Consider the following 16,165-nt stretch of genomic DNA (forward strand, 5'->3'; position numbering starts at 1 on the left):
TTTTTCAAAAACAGAATGTCCGTTTAATTACCATATATGGTGATCTCAGTCCAGAATGAACAGGGTTTTTCAAAAACACAAAGTATGTTACCTTATGTCCATATATGGTCACTCCAGGCCAGAATGAACAGGTTTTTCCTGTCCCACAGAATGTCCGTTTAATTACCATATATGGTGATCTCAGTCCAGAATGAACAGGGTTTTTCAAAAACACAAAGTATGTTACCTTATGTCCATATATGGTCACTCCAGGCCAGAATGAACAGGTTTTTCCTGTCTCGTACGTGTAAAATATCAGTCCAGAATGAATAGGCTTTTTCAAATATGCAATAGGTCTCACTTATTGCATAGGTCTCACCTATTGCATTGGATTGGTGAAGCTTCACATGACAATTCAACCCTATAGGTAATAGCATGGTTTATACTAAATAGTTATTAACTTTGCTATAGTCAGCATGGAGGGGAACATGTACAATTTGATCGTCTCATCAAATGACTTGGTTTCATGTGCTATTGGAGGTTTTATCTGTCCACCGCTTCACTTCGAACCGAGGTTTGATTTTTTAAAAACTAAACAAAAACACGCTTCTAGACTACTCGATAAATCTAAAGGAAAATCTATAGAATAATCTCTAAAAACTATATAATCTGTGGCATGGGCCACTGGCGTAGTAGTCCAGGCACCTAGACTGGTAATCTGGCGTGTCGCTGGTCGATTACACATTATTGCCTACCTCTGATTCATGATTGCTGTGTCTTCCTCAATATGTTGTAGCATAGTTTCTTCTGCGGGCAGTGTCAATAAACCTTGGAGAAAATGTATTAATAAATACATAGAAATAACAACATATACTGTTGCAACCCAGAACCTGTGTGCACTGTCTGTGTATGTAACATATCGTCGTTGTCGGGCGGAAACCTCGTATCTCCAAGTTTCAAATGTGTACGTTCTTTCGCAAAGCAAAGCCCTGCTTCATCGTACAAGGCCGTCGCACAAAAGTAGTGAAAACAGCAGATCTACAAGCACACAACGCCTCGCGGTGCGAGGCGTTGTGTGCTTTTAGATCGGCTGTTTTCACTAGTTTAAATCATTTTTGAAGCGGTGAAAGCCGCTTCCAAGGAGTGGCTTTGTGTGTCCCGTTCATGTCCATATATGGTCATTTCAGTACAGAATGAACAGGTTTTATCTGGAGTGGCTGTGTGTGTCCCGTTCATGTCCATATATGGTCATTCCAGTCCAGAATTAACATGTTTTATCTGTCCCGTACATCCAGAACATGTGTGTCCCGTTCATGTCCATATATGGTCATTCCAGTCCAGAATGAACAGGTTTTATCTGTCCCGTAGCCTACATCCAGAATATGTGTGTAACGTCCGTCCCTGTCTGATGATTGGATGATTAAAAATGTCCAATGAGACATTTTTCACGCCCATATATGGTCATTTCAGTCCAGAATGAACAGGCTTTTTCAAAAACAGAATGTCCGTTTAATTACCATATATGGTGATCTCAGTCCAGAATGAACAGGGTTTTTCAAAAACACAAAGTATGTTACCTTATGTCCATATATGGTCACTCCAGGCCAGAATGAACAGGTTTTTCCTGTCCCACAGAATGTCCGTTTAATTACCATATATGGTGATCTCAGTCCAGAATGAACAGGGTTTTTCAAAAACACAAAGTATGTTACCTTATGTCCATATATGGTCACTCCAGGCCAGAATGAACAGGTTTTTCCTGTCTCGTACGTGTAAAATATCAGTCCAGAATGAATAGGCTTTTTCAAATATGCAATAGGTCTCACTTATTGCATAGGTCTCACCTATTGCATTGGATTGGTGAAGCTTCACATGACAATTCAACCCTATAGGTAATAGCATGGTTTATACTAAATAGTTATTAACTTTGCTATAGTCAGCATGGAGGGGAACATGTACAATTTGATCGTCTCATCAAATGACTTGGTTTCATGTGCTATTGGAGGTTTTATCTGTCCACCGCTTCACTTCGAACCGAGGTTTGATTTTTTAAAAACTAAACAAAAACACGCTTCTAGACTACTCGATAAATCTAAAGGAAAATCTATAGAATAATCTCTAAAAACTATATAATCTGTGGCATGGGCCACTGGCGTAGTAGTCCAGGCACCTAGACTGGTAATCTGGCGTGTCGCTGGTCGATTACACATTATTGCCTACCTCTGATTCATGATTGCTGTGTCTTCCTCAATATGTTGTAGCATAGTTTCTTCTGCGGGCAGTGTCAATAAACCTTGGAGAAAATGTATTAATAAATACATAGAAATAACAACATATACTGTTGCAACCCAGAACCTGTGTGCACTGTCTGTGTATGTAACATATCGTCGTTGTCGGGCGGAAACCTCGTATCTCCAAGTTTCAAATGTGTACGTTCTTTCGCAAAGCAAAGCCCTGCTTCATCGTACAAGGCCGTCGCACAAAAGTAGTGAAAACAGCAGATCTACAAGCACACAACGCCTCGCGGTGCGAGGCGTTGTGTGCTTTTAGATCGGCTGTTTTCACTAGTTTAAATCATTTTTGAAGCGGTGAAAGCCGCTTCCAAGGAGTGGCTTTGTGTGTCCCGTTCATGTCCATATATGGTCATTTCAGTACAGAATGAACAGGTTTTATCTGGAGTGGCTGTGTGTGTCCCGTTCATGTCCATATATGGTCATTCCAGTCCAGAATTAACATGTTTTATCTGTCCCGTACATCCAGAACATGTGTGTCCCGTTCATGTCCATATATGGTCATTCCAGTCCAGAATGAACAGGTTTTATCTGTCCCGTAGCCTACATCCAGAATATGTGTGTAACGTCCGTCCCTGTCTGATGATTGGATGATTAAAAATGTCCAATGAGACCATACTTTGAAGCTTCATATGACAAAAATATGTGTGTCCCGTGCGTCCAAAATTGAGGATTGGTCAAGCTTCACATGACAATTCGGCCGTCCAGATAAAATCATTCATTCATTCAGAATTGGAAGAATGTATAGATCTAGAACACAGAGTTCATAGCTCTAGAACACATAGAATAAAAGTTCACCGCTTCACTTCAAACCGAGGTTTGATTTTTAAAATGATAAATGCAAAACGAACGGTTTTGGACATACAAGGTTTCCACCCGACAACGACGATATGCAGTACATATGTGTCATTGTGGAGTCTACCTTTAAATACTCTGGTGACCCAGCGAGCCTGCATCTCAGCCAGAGGGTTGATGGCACCGAAGGCCTGGATGAAGCCCACCAGTGCCAGGGTAGGGTGGGACAGCCCTGGAGGGAACACGTGCTGGTAGAGCTGCAGCCGCTGGCCGCTCCTGGCTCGCAGGGCCGAAGGCAGGAAGGGGAAACCGTAGTCGTATCCTGTGGCGAACACCACCACGTCCACCTTTATGGCACGGATAAATAGACTGCAACAATAAGGAGTTTGGAATGCAATCCACGGCCAGGTGTATTTGTAGAACCCAATCTATTCTACGGTACATGATGTGTAATCAGGGGCGTCAATTGGGTATGGCAGGGGTATGCAGCTGCCATACCCTGGGTCCAGGGGGGAGAATAGGAGTTACTTTTAAATATAAATCCATGAATGTCTCTTTGTCTGTGCTGGTTATTATGTTGTTAAATTACAGTAAAATAACTACAAATGCAACAATTAACAAAATGGTCACTTTAACAAGGTATTATAATTATATTCCCCACACTTTTATTCTCCCCTTCTTGACAACATGGTATATTCCCAGGTTCCGCAGGTCAGCTGCACAGGTGCAATGCATTATTGTTAATTGTGACACGTTTACTAACATGCCTAGTTTAGCTGCACTTGAACAAGGCTGCCATATCCAGCCCAAGAAACTGTAGAAACAGGGGAAAAATAAAATGTACTTCTTAAAATAAATGTATCATGCCTGTTGCTAAAGCATGGCAACATGACTGGTGTCTTGCACGCGCACGAAGGCGTGCGTGCAAGACACCAGTCATGTTGCCATACCTTAGCTTTTTCTGAACTGACGCCACTGTGTGTAATGCATACTATATCCTTAGCTGTTTGGTATATATTTTAATTGAGTAACAAAGTTTGACGTCATTTACACATCCCACCTGGTTTCTGTTTTTTCCCCCCATTCTGAATTCCCATAGACTTTTTTCATATCGCGTCATATAAGAACTGTGTTCCAAACATAAACAAATGATCTCAGCAGTTTGACTGTATCAAATATTAGTGACTGACCATCATAAACCATACAGAGCCACCTCCCCGACAATAACTATCGCGGAGACCGTTTGTTTATTTTTGGACCACAATGCTTACAATGAGACCATCATGACTCGATGTTATTCTCCATAGAGAAATTACTTCCGCGAACCAGGGGATGAGCGAGTGACGTCATGACTTTGTTACTCTATTGAAGTGACTTTGAACCTAGATCCAGGAGCAAATAGAATGTGTATATTATGGAAACAGCATCAGGGGATAATTCAGACTGAGTGAAAAATACACAGTAATATACTGTTTATCCCAGTACTTTCAGTGCTATAGAGCTATAGCGCTGCTGCTACTCAAAGATTTGCCATTTCAGATCATGACAAGTGACAAGCCAGTGAGTCAATTACATGAGTTACAGTATATTTTGTCGTTGTCGGGTGGAAACCTTGTATGTCCAAAACTGTTTGTTTTGTATTTATCATTTAAAAAAATGATTTAAACTAGTGAAAACAGACGATCTACAAGCACACAACGCCTCGCACCGCGAGGCGTTGTGTGCTTGTAGATCGTCTGTTTTCACTACTTTTGTGCGACGGCCTTGTATTATGAACCAGGGCTTTGCTTTGCAAAATAATTTACAAATTTGAAACTTGGATGAGGTTTCTGCCCGACATTGACGATTTACTTTGTTGGCCGCCCATCCCCCAAAATGGAACGAAGGCCGACATTTCATTTTTAATTTTTCCTAATGGCCGGCCTGGACCGGCCGGGAATGAACCGGCCGTTCGGGAGTTGTCCCGCTTCTCCCAATGGCCAGCACGTCCCTGTCCTCTATAACCCTGACTCAGCAGTTGATCTAATACCCTGGGAGATGATTTAATACGAATAGTTCCACACCTCATTTACAACGTTGCCATCATCCATGATCACACTGGAACCATGGAACTGCCTCACATTGGGCCTCATCTGAACCCGACCTGAAATGATCCGCCCTGGAAGCTCATCGTTCACAACTGGGATCCGTGCAGAGAACCTGTAAAGACAACAGTAAGAGAACAATGCTATATACCAGTGGTGGAAAAGGTTTATACATTTATATCTGCAAAGTAACTAGTAACTAAAGTTTTCAAATACATATAGTGGAGTAAAAGTACAATATTTGGATCTGAGATGTATAAAAGTACTGGAAATCGGAAATACTCAAGTAAACTCAAAACTGTACTTAAGTAAAGTACTTGACCAGGTAAATGTACTTAACTCGGCTGCCCGAGTCTTAATTTATTACTATTGAGCGGTGCTAGATGTACATCTGGCTTTTTGTGTGTATGTCTGTCCGTATGTCCGTCCCGCACAGCTTGGTATTTGCCAAGCTTCACGAGACGTTTTGAGCACTGCTCATTTCACACTGGGTGTGATTTTTATATGCATGACTAATGTTTAGCCCAGTGCAGCTTACAGTATTTTGGTTTTATAGTTCCCCTTGACGATCCTTAAAAGTGTGACGTGATGGTGGAGTTTAACTATCAATCATTTTGCCTGGAAGGAACCCCCACAAGTACCCAATGGAATGGAATATGAAAAAATATGAAAAATAATCTTGACATCTTGACATGACGGCCTGAGAAAGGTTTTTGATTGACAATTTCAAACAAATTCGTTTTGCATTTATCATTTAAAAATGATTCAAACTAGTGAAAACAGCCGATCTACAAGCACACAACGCCTCGCACCACGAGGCGTTGTGTGTTTGTAGATCTGCTGTTTTCACTACTTTTGTGCGACGGCCTTGTATGATAAAGCAGGGCGTAAAGCAGGGCTTTACTTTACTTTGGAATATGAAAAAATATGAAAAAAATCTTGACATCTTGAAAAAGGTTACTTGATTGATTGACAATAAGCCCTATTCACGGCCCTATTCACGGAACTTCTCAGCAACTTCCTGGTGCTGACGTCAGTTTAGAAGGGGAAACTATAACAGAAATAGCTGGACTTTAAGCCAACAAATCATTATTTCGAACGGTAAAGTAAATTATAATGCTTTGTGCCTTTTACTATCTTGTGTTCTTGATCATGCTAGCCGTATTTTATACTTTACTATTCGGAAATCGCATTACATTTGCGATTTCAGTGTTAACTCTATGGCTTTTAGCAGGGTTTTACCCTTCAAAACGTGACTTCAGCACCAGGGGGATGCTGAGTGGGCGGGCCGTGAATAGGGCTAATTTCAAACAAATGGCTGTATAACTTTCTTCCTTCATGATATTTCCATTGTTACCCATGTTTAGGCTTCAGGCCGTAGAGTCTATGGTCAAATCCTTGGTTCAGTTTCTTCTCCAGCATCTGTGCACTCCACGAGGGGAGGAGTCTACAGATCATATTATCCAATCGCGACGTCCCCACCAGGTCACCTGGGAGCCCGCGCTCCCCTACGCGGCCGACGACCCAAGCCCCGCTCCTGGTACTGAGGTACACCTGTGTGTAAAGATCAACATAGATTTAACTGTCTTTTTTTGCGTTTAAAGTCCACTGAAAAGAACAACATTAAATAAATACATGTTTTGCTATATTTCCTTTTTACAGATTTGTTTTGGGTCTTTTTATGCCTTTATTTGATAGAACAGTAGACTGACAGGAGATGGGGAGAGAGATGGGGAATGACATGCGGCAAAGGTCATCCAGACCGGGAATCGAACTGGCGACGCTACATCTACCTACTCTTGGGGGCATGACTTTGAATATACGCCAAATCTGATTTAAACAAGTACAAGAACACCAGAGCACCCTTTTCACTCTTTCCCACTGGAGCTCAGGAGGAGCTTTATGCACTTCCAATTTCCTAAAATATTTAACAAACTGTGTAAAGCAGGGGGTCTTCAACGTTTTCAGGCCGGGGGATCCCTTAGCTGAGAGAGAGATGAATCAGGGACCCCCACTACATATTGTATAAAATTGTGCTGCAGATTAAAAATGTTCATAGATTTCTTAGACAGCTTATAGACTTGTTTGACAGCACATCATGTTCAAGGAGTAGGCTAATGTGTATTTTCAGACATTTAACCACTTGAACCGTCAAATTAAGTCTGCTCTTCTTTTCCCTCTACAAAACTCTTTGCCAAAAATAGCCGATCTACAAGCTTACAAGATCAGCTATTTTGGCTAATGTTCAACTTAGAATAGGGATGCTAGGGTTCACATGGTTAAAGCTATACTGTGTAAGTTGCTCAACTAGTGGTCAGTAGCGTCCGCGTCTTTCGGCCGTTTTTCGCCGCGGACCGGGCCTCACACCCCCGCGTCACCCCCGCGTCTGCCTCCACCTCGCCGAGATCTATCTTTAGAGGGGTCCCTGGTTCCTGTGCGTTCAGGCATTCCGGAGAAACGGAGTGTTTCACCCGAGTATAGATAGAGACACACGGGCGCCTACAAATATGGCCGCCCTATTGTGATAGCTAGCGACCCCACTTCAAGATGCGCTGTGATTGGCCGGCAGTGTATAACCCTCGCTGTGATTGGCCGGTAGTGTATGATGACGTAATTTTTGCACGAAAACCGGACCCCGGTCAGGATCATAGAAAACATATAAAGAGAAGGCTTCAGAAGCTGAAAATAACGGAGTGGGTGTTCTAAAACTTTAGCGATTTAAGAGTTAGGACAATTTTAAGATTTGTTTTATAAAAAAAGTTACATGGTATAACTTTAATGTAAAAAAACATGATCCTATCACACAAAGATTTGGTGGCCCCCCTGTAGTAACTCTGAGGAGCCCCTAGGGGTCCTGGACCCCCTGTTGAAGACCCTTGGTGTAATGTAACTGTGAAAATTCCTGACTTGCGTCTGGAAGCGGTACAGAGGTCTTGAGTATGTTTTAACCCCAAGGTGTATTTTTTCATCACCACAGACAATAACATGACACAGCTGTACCAACTCTACAACACCCTTGGCATGGTGGTGTCTGTCTCTCCACTTTAAACACTCATTTGTTGTATGCATATTAGCAATGACCAAAATCACATCTGAAACCACTTTGCTTGTGGTGGTTGTGTATTTGAATGTTCATACAGTGCATCCAGAATTTATCAACGAGGGACAAAGAGTTTATTGTTACTTTTTATGTGGGGAAAACCATGTTAACCCATTTAGAACAGGTACATATTTTGTGTATCATTATTTTATGCTTTAACTATTGAAAAATAGCAGATCTACAAGCTCACCGCTGCGAGCTTGTAGATCTGCTATTTTTGAAAAATCTTGAAAATTCGAATTTTGACCCGATTCTATAAGTGTCTTTTGAATCCTTCTAAGGTTTTATTTGAAAAACCTATGTTTCTATGTCAGCAATCTAGCTAGCCATCGTCAAAGAAAAGGTACTTTTCACTTAACTGGAGCTCAGTTATTCTGTTCTTGAGAGACTACTATGTCAGTGGTTCTCAAACCTTTTCATGTGAAGGACCCCCAAACAGATATTTATTTGGCCACGGACACCCATCTCAAAATATTTAGTTCCAGGGACCCCCCAGAAGCAAAATTTGAGTTCCAAACGTTCGCTTTGAAAATACATATATCTTTTTACATAATGGCTGTCTCAAATAGGTGTCTGTCTGGGGATTTAAGGATTGGTTTGAGTTGGAAACAACCCAGAGATGTAGCGTGGGTACCTTATCCGCAACTCGACTGATGTCCACAGCAATATCGCCTCCAGAGTTTCCAATCCCAATCACCACCACTGTTTTCCCTTCCAGGTCCACCGCATTGCGATATTCCCAACTATGGAAATATCTGCCTTTGAAGCTCGCGATGCCTGAAGCAGGGAATCACAGACAACAACAAAAAGAAAAGTTACTCACCACAATATTATCACACAGTTAAATCCTCACTGTTAATAATAATAAAAAAAGGTTCTACCTCTGCTATTGAGGGAAAACTTGAAAACAATAACAAAACAGGTACATGTTTAAAGAAAGCGACTCTTGTGTGTCCATAGGGAACCACTGCTGGTTATCAAATTATTGGCTTACGAATACGCCACAAAAAAGTAATTTTGGGGGTAAACTATCCCTCTATGGTTCAAGGTGTTGTTAATACACAGAAATAAATCACACAATCACCTGAATATGTATTTGTAACTTAATAGGTACATACATGTACACAGGCACGTGCACACATAGACATCAAAGGGGCTTGAGCCCCTGCCCTTTTACCAGTCTGTAAAAAGTGCCCTCTCCAGACCACGAATAAGTATTTTCAATATTTTTACCAAGAGGCCCTTTTAGAAATGTCAGTCCCTGCCTCTCTAACATTCTCTGCACGTCCCTGCATGTACACATACAGTGCATTACCTGGGAAGTCACTGAGTGGTAGGTGAGGCTTGGTGAAGTGTCCAGTGCAGCATATGACTGCATCGAAGACATGAGTCTCCATCTGCTCGTCTCTTCCCTGTGTCTCCACCTCCCACTGGCCGGTCACTGAGAAGTCTGGACCCTGCCTCACACTGACCACAGTTGTCTACAACACACACACACACACACACACACACACACACACACACACACACACACACACACACACACACACACACACACACACACACACACACACACACACACACACACACACACACACGCAGTTACTAAACATACCGTACATATCAGTTGGTCAAGTTACTATCACAGGAGTGTTGAAATTAAATGACTTCTGAGGTTTCTCTGTCTTCTCTACTTGTCCCTTTCATCATCACTGCTGACTAAAACAAACAAACAATACACTATTGTAACATCTTCAGTACAAGAGTTTGAACAAATGTAACATTTTACACTCTGGGTTAAACATTTCCAGCATTTACATTATGTTTAGGGACATGTTAAAGCAGCACTATGTAGTTTGGGGTATCAGTGGCCACTTTTGGACACACACAACATGGCAGCCAAGATCTTTGACTTCATTACCCAAGAGTCTCTGCAAGCATGTCAGGCGAGGACGCACCATGATTCGCTCTGACTGGCAGTTCTTCGCTCTGACTGTGCAGCTTTGCCTTGTTGCCTTGGCAAATGCCTGGATGAAACTTGTTGTCTCCCCTATCCACCTCTTTCCGCGGGAATTTACTGGAGATTTTTTTGCACAGACATACAAGCTCACGTCACGTCGCAGATGCAACCGTTGTGAGCTTGTAGATCACACTCGGCTGCGGCGCCGGAAGCTCTGTGCAACTTCTGCGCAATGCACGACGGGATGTTGGAAAGTTGTGGATACAGACCCCCTCTAATTTTTCTAAATGTATGGAAGGATGATTGTTATCGCTAAATCATGTACTGTGACTTTATTATTTTGTGGGACATAATATGCTATTAGTTAAAAAATTGAACCGTCGGTTCGAACTAAGTGGAGCGGCGAATTTGAGCAGCTATACTATACCATGTGTGTGTGTGTGTGTGTGTGTGTGTGTGTGTGTGTGTGTGTGTTAGGGCTGCAAACAATGATTATTTTCATAATCAATTAATCGGCGACGCAACTCTACAGTAGTGCTGCTGCTAGTTTTCTCGTCAGTCACGTACTGAAATGTTGTGTAACTAACTGCTGCCTCCACTTCTGCTGAGGTGTTACACCAGTTGTGGTTTGTGCAATTGTGTGTAAGTGTAACTGCTGTGTGCACTTCTGTGACGTGACTTGCAGGACAGGATAGTGGTGCTTTAAGACAGGGGTCTTCAACAGGGGGTCCGGGACCCCTAGGGGGTCCTCAGAGTTACTACAGGGGGTCCTTCAAATGTTTGTGTGATAAGAACTTTATTTTTTCTACACCACTTGAACCAACCACTTGAACCCTATAGTATCCCTATTCTGTGTGGAACATTAGCCAAGAATAGCCGATCTGCAAGCTAGCGCGAGGCGTTGTGAGCTTGTAGATCAGCTATTCTTGGCGAAGAGGTTTGGTGTAGAGTGAAAAGAAAAGCAGACTAAGTATTGACGGTTCAAGTCGTTCAATGCCTAAAAATACACATTAAACCAACAACCTACACTGATGACATTTACTGTCAAACAAGTCTAAGCTGTCTCAGAAATCTATGAAAATGTTTAATCTGCAACACAATTTTATACAATATGTTGTGGGGGTCCCTGCTTCATCTCTCTCTCAAAAGGGGTCCTTGGCCTGAAAACATTGAAGACCCCTGCTTTAAAGGGATATTTCACTTTAAAAAACATCATTTTATCGTCTAATCAGGCTTTTATGAACACCCTGAACAGTTTTTAATTTGCTTGATTCAATATTTAGATATTTGAGGGGCTCTCCTCACACACACCCATTGTAACTTCAAACTTCATTTTAACCATGATAGATTCATTAAAAACACCCATTATCTATTCTGGTGACTCATATTACCCTCCTAATACATGAGCAGGCCGTTAACCTTTTTCATTTATTTTTAATAATTATTTTTTTGTATTTCATTGTTTCCATTTCCCCAAATAATTATTAAAAATAAATGAAAAATGTTATCGAAAAAAAACACGGCCTGCTCACGTATTAGGAGGGTAGTATGAAAAAATAATCGGTGTTTTTAATGAATCTATCATGGTTAAAATTAAGTTTGAAGTAACAATGGGTGTGTATGTGGAGAAAAGCCCAATACATAATAAGCCCCTGTTGAAAGTGGAATATCCCTAACTCATTGAGTGCCAATCCCGAACTAGTTCGGCTTTATTAGCGTATCGCAGAGTGCCGATCCCGAACAAGTTCGGCTTTAAAAAAAAAAAAAAAAAAAAAAAAAATTGTTTTTTTGAAAAAAAAAAATTTGAATTTTTTTTTTTTTTTTTTTTGGACCCCATCAAATCTGGTGAACATGATTTCAATCGCGATTTTGCATGTTCCACCCCCATACAACCCCATCTAACATACAGGGCAGCCATGTTTGTTTACATAACATGTAAAACATAATGGCGATTATCTCAAGAATGCCTGAACGGATTTCCAATCGGATTTTTTTGTTTGAAAGCTGTGAACAAACTGCACAAATCCACTCCAATGCAATCCAGGATTGCATTGGATTTTTTAGAGCTCATTCTTCTCTGTTTTTTTTCCCATGCATGAGGTGTGCAAGGTTTAATCATGGCTAAGTTGACGAAAATAAGGCTTCTAAAATGCTTGGTAGCCAATAGCTAACTTCAAGCTAACTTCATCCTCTTCCTGTACATGCACAAAGGAAAGTGTTCAGGCAAGTCATGGCTGCAGGGCTTCTGCATATACCAGCATATCTCTATGGGATTTTCTATGGCCACTGGGCGCCCTCTAGTGGTGAAAGGGGTGGCACGAAGAGAAAAAAAAAAAGAAATGCGTCTGATACAGGAACGTGCTGGCCATTGGGAAAAGCGGGACAACTCCCGAACGGCCGGTTCATTCCCAGCCAGTCCAGGCCGGCCATTAGGAAAAAAATCTAAATAAAATGTCGGCCTTCGTTCCATTTTGGGGGCTGGGTGGCCAACAAAGTAAATCGTCACTGTCGGGCAGAAACCTCGTATCTCCAAGTTTCAAATGTATACATTTTTTCGCAAAGCAAAGCCCTGCTTCATCATACAAGGCCGTTGCACAAAAGTAGTGAAAACAGCAGATCTACAAGCACACAACGCCTCGCGGTGCGAGGCGTTGTGTGTTTGTAGATCGGCTGTTTTCACTAGTTTAAATCATTTTTAAAATGATAAATGCAAAACAAACGGTTTTGGACATACAAGGTTTCCATCCGACAACGACGAAATATAAAAAGAAAAAAAATAAGAAAAAAATGAGGGCCTCTCCAACTCTTTTTCCCGGGCTGAATCATGGGCCCAGCACGTCCCTGGTCTGATATCGACGTCAGGACGAGACTATATGACCTCTGCTCTGACAGACCTTGAAGTGTACGTGCTGCAGCAGGTTGAAGGCCTGGGCGTACTGCCGCAGGTAGAGCAGCACCTCAGAGTGGTGCATGTTGTTGGGGAGGTGAGCCGGAGGAGGGAAGTCACTGAACGCCATCATCTCTTTGGAGCTGTTGATGATCACAGCCTGGTAGACGTTGGCCCTGCCAGGCTCCGGCTGCTCCTGCAAGACAGACCAGACAGCCATCACGGAAGTCAATTATTCACCACTTCATTTATGCTTCTTCTTTTGTGTATAATCGTCCTTGATGATTGATTGACAACATTTTATTTCGCAAGATCTCTCGTTACTTAGGGGAGGCCATGGGGCTGGCTGTCGTCTTCTCCCCCTTGCTGACGTCGGCTTAGGCAGGGTTAGAACCACTCAACCTTACGCATGAAGGGCTTGTGCACTAACCACTACATCAACATCGCACCCACTTTATTTTGCTTAGAAAAGAAAATGGTTCATTAATTGTGTGTCTGTCGGTTAATCTGTGTCATGCTATTGCAGTGAATTTCAGGAACGACGTGCGTTTGAACTGAATTAAGAAGAGCGAGATACGAGACAAGAGTCAACTCAAACTGATCCTAATTAACTCATAGGAGGTCCACGACGTGCCAACGTGTCAAACTCTTTGATGTCTCTGTGTGCCCACGACGCGTTTGTATTTTTAGTTTGTTTTTGTCTCATTCCTAAGCCAATAATGTGATGACTAGCAGTGGTTCACTATGGAGGCTCTGGTCCAACAAGGTTGACCAGGCTCACCATGATGAATACAAGAGTGCCCATTATTACTTCACTCTCTGACTCCCCCAAGGAATTTAGATGAATTCAATACTCATTGTGCTGCTCCCAGGACTTTAGGACACTCACACACAGCTACTCTTTACCTTGTAATGTGATAAGCTGTGGAAATCTAGTTTGTATCGCCTTTGATGTGTAGGGAATACAAATGATTCCAACTTAGCTCCAGAAATATCAGTAGACAATGAAAGGACTATTCTGTTGCTTGGTATATTATGGATTCAGTGAAATGTTGAATGTAAATACAGTTTCCTCCCAGAATTGCCTAAACAAGTTAGCCTGTAGGTATTTTATATACAGATATTTTATGTACTGTATGTGGCTGGTTAACATATACCATCCCCACCTTGAACCTCCAGAGTCCCCCGATGTCATCGCTGCTCTCGAAGCAGGTGGGCTCCAGACCCTCATCCAGACAGGCCTTGATGCTGGTCAGACCAGAGGGTCCTGATCCGATCACTGCCACCCTGCGCACCATGTCAGAGCTGAGGGAGGGGCAGAGCACAGATGGAGTCGTTGTGCTTGATCCGATGTGTCTAGTGAACTACACAGCCCAGCAGACAGAATTACTAGTAGGCTTTATAATCAGATTGTACTCAAAAATCAATATAAAGCAGACCAACCAATTGCAAGCGCTGAGTCTTGCCTCTGTGTCCAATGGGGAAAGATATTGACTAAAACACACAATCTCCTTGCAAGTCTTACAACTTGTGTAATCAGGAAGGTTTACCTAAGCACAAGTTGATGATTACTCTGTGACTTACTTACTCCTGACAGGAGTAAAGAAAGACATGCACAATAGGCCTACTGCAAGAACAATGTTCTATGAAAGCACTACAACTATGGAATTTATGTATTTGGAATGTCAGATAGACAAGTCTATTAGAAACGATAGTGTGTTAATGTCATTAAGTTAGTACAAACATAATTATGTAAGCATGTAAAGCATGTGTAAATATGTAGGCTATGAATGGGTCTACTATAGCTCTGGTCCATCGCGTCACCTCCCGCATCGCTCCCGGTGACGCTCTGACAGACCCGTCGGGAAACGGCTGGACTCGTCACTCGAGATTGTCGGCCCCTCCGAGCGCTCGATACCAGTCAAAATAAACAAAACCGTTTCACTACTCACCAAACCAAAGGTCGTTTTGCGTTGTTGATAGTCTATTCTCCGCGGTGGTGAACCTCTCAGCACCCCACCTACTCTGTAAAATACATTATTTTTGTCATGAAATAAAACGCACCCACCACGAGCCACCTAGCGGCCACTGCAGATACAATGGTTCACAACCCGGAAATAAGCGGCGGTCGAGTTGGATGCACTTTATTTCATGCCAAAAATAGGGTATTTTTGCAGAGTGGGTGGGGTGCTGAGGGGTTCACCACCGCGGAGAATAGACTTTCAACAACGCAAAACGACCTTTGGTTTGGTGAGTAGTGAAACGGTTTTGTTTATTTTGGCTGGTATTGAGCGCTCGGAGGGGCCGACAATCTCGAGTCCAGCCGTTTCCCGACGGGTCTGTCAGAGCGTCACCGGGAGCGATGCGGGAGGTGACGCGATGGACCAGAGCTAGGTCTACTATAGCATCTATCTATCTATCTATCTATCTATCTATCTATCTATCTATCTATCTATCTATCTATCTGATATCTTAAACAAAGGTATTTATTCTAAATATACATTCTAAAAACAGACCCTCACAACTATGGTTTAGTGATGAGTCATCACTTTTCACAGTTTTGTGGGGGCCGTTTTTAGCCCAAGTTCTGTGCAAAACAAATCCTTGCAATGGATTCAGAATCATGCAAAACCCCTAGTTTGACCCCTCACGTGCTACTTAAAGCATATTTATTTTGGTGTGTTTTTACATGCTATAGTAGCTACCTTTAATATGAGCTACTTTGTCAAGAAATTCAGTTCAGGTGATAATTTTCTATTATTATTAATTATTAAGTAGCCTATTGGAGTTTTTGGAAACGCTCGGAAGCCACCCAACGGCCCACTAGTGTGCCACCTGGTAAAATGGCAGTAGGCCTATGGCACATAATGCACTAAATGCAGGAGGCAGCGGGACGTTGTGTTATTGAAGACAAGCGCTTAAAAAAAAAAAAAAAAAAATGCTCGGATAATTGACGGGAACTCAGGAAGTATTCCTAACTCGTAACATGATGTCATGGTGGATTTTCTGAAACAAACACTTTCTAGATAGAAAGAGGACCATTCAAGCTTTCCGCAATATTGGTGAGTT

The 16,165-nt window shown here is 42.1% G+C and overlaps 1 protein-coding gene across 1 annotated transcript in view; it reads right to left on the reverse strand.

The window, feature by feature from the left end:
* LOC308286819 (flavin-containing monooxygenase 5-like) overlaps positions 1–14,394 on the reverse strand; it is a gene marked incomplete at both ends in the record, with an annotated part of 190,294 nt that extends 175,900 nt beyond the window's left edge. Inside the window, one exon of the mRNA XM_080727942.1 lies at positions 14,263–14,394. Coding sequence (XP_080584068.1) covers positions 14,263–14,394 — 132 coding nt within the window. The remainder of the gene's footprint in view (positions 1–14,262) is intronic.
* Between the last annotated feature and the right edge of the window lie 1,771 nt (positions 14,395–16,165).

Source organism: Nannobrachium achirus, assembly GCF_963921795.1.
Source record: "Nannobrachium achirus genome assembly, chromosome: 6".
NCBI lineage: Eukaryota > Metazoa > Chordata > Actinopteri > Myctophiformes > Myctophidae > Nannobrachium > Nannobrachium achirus.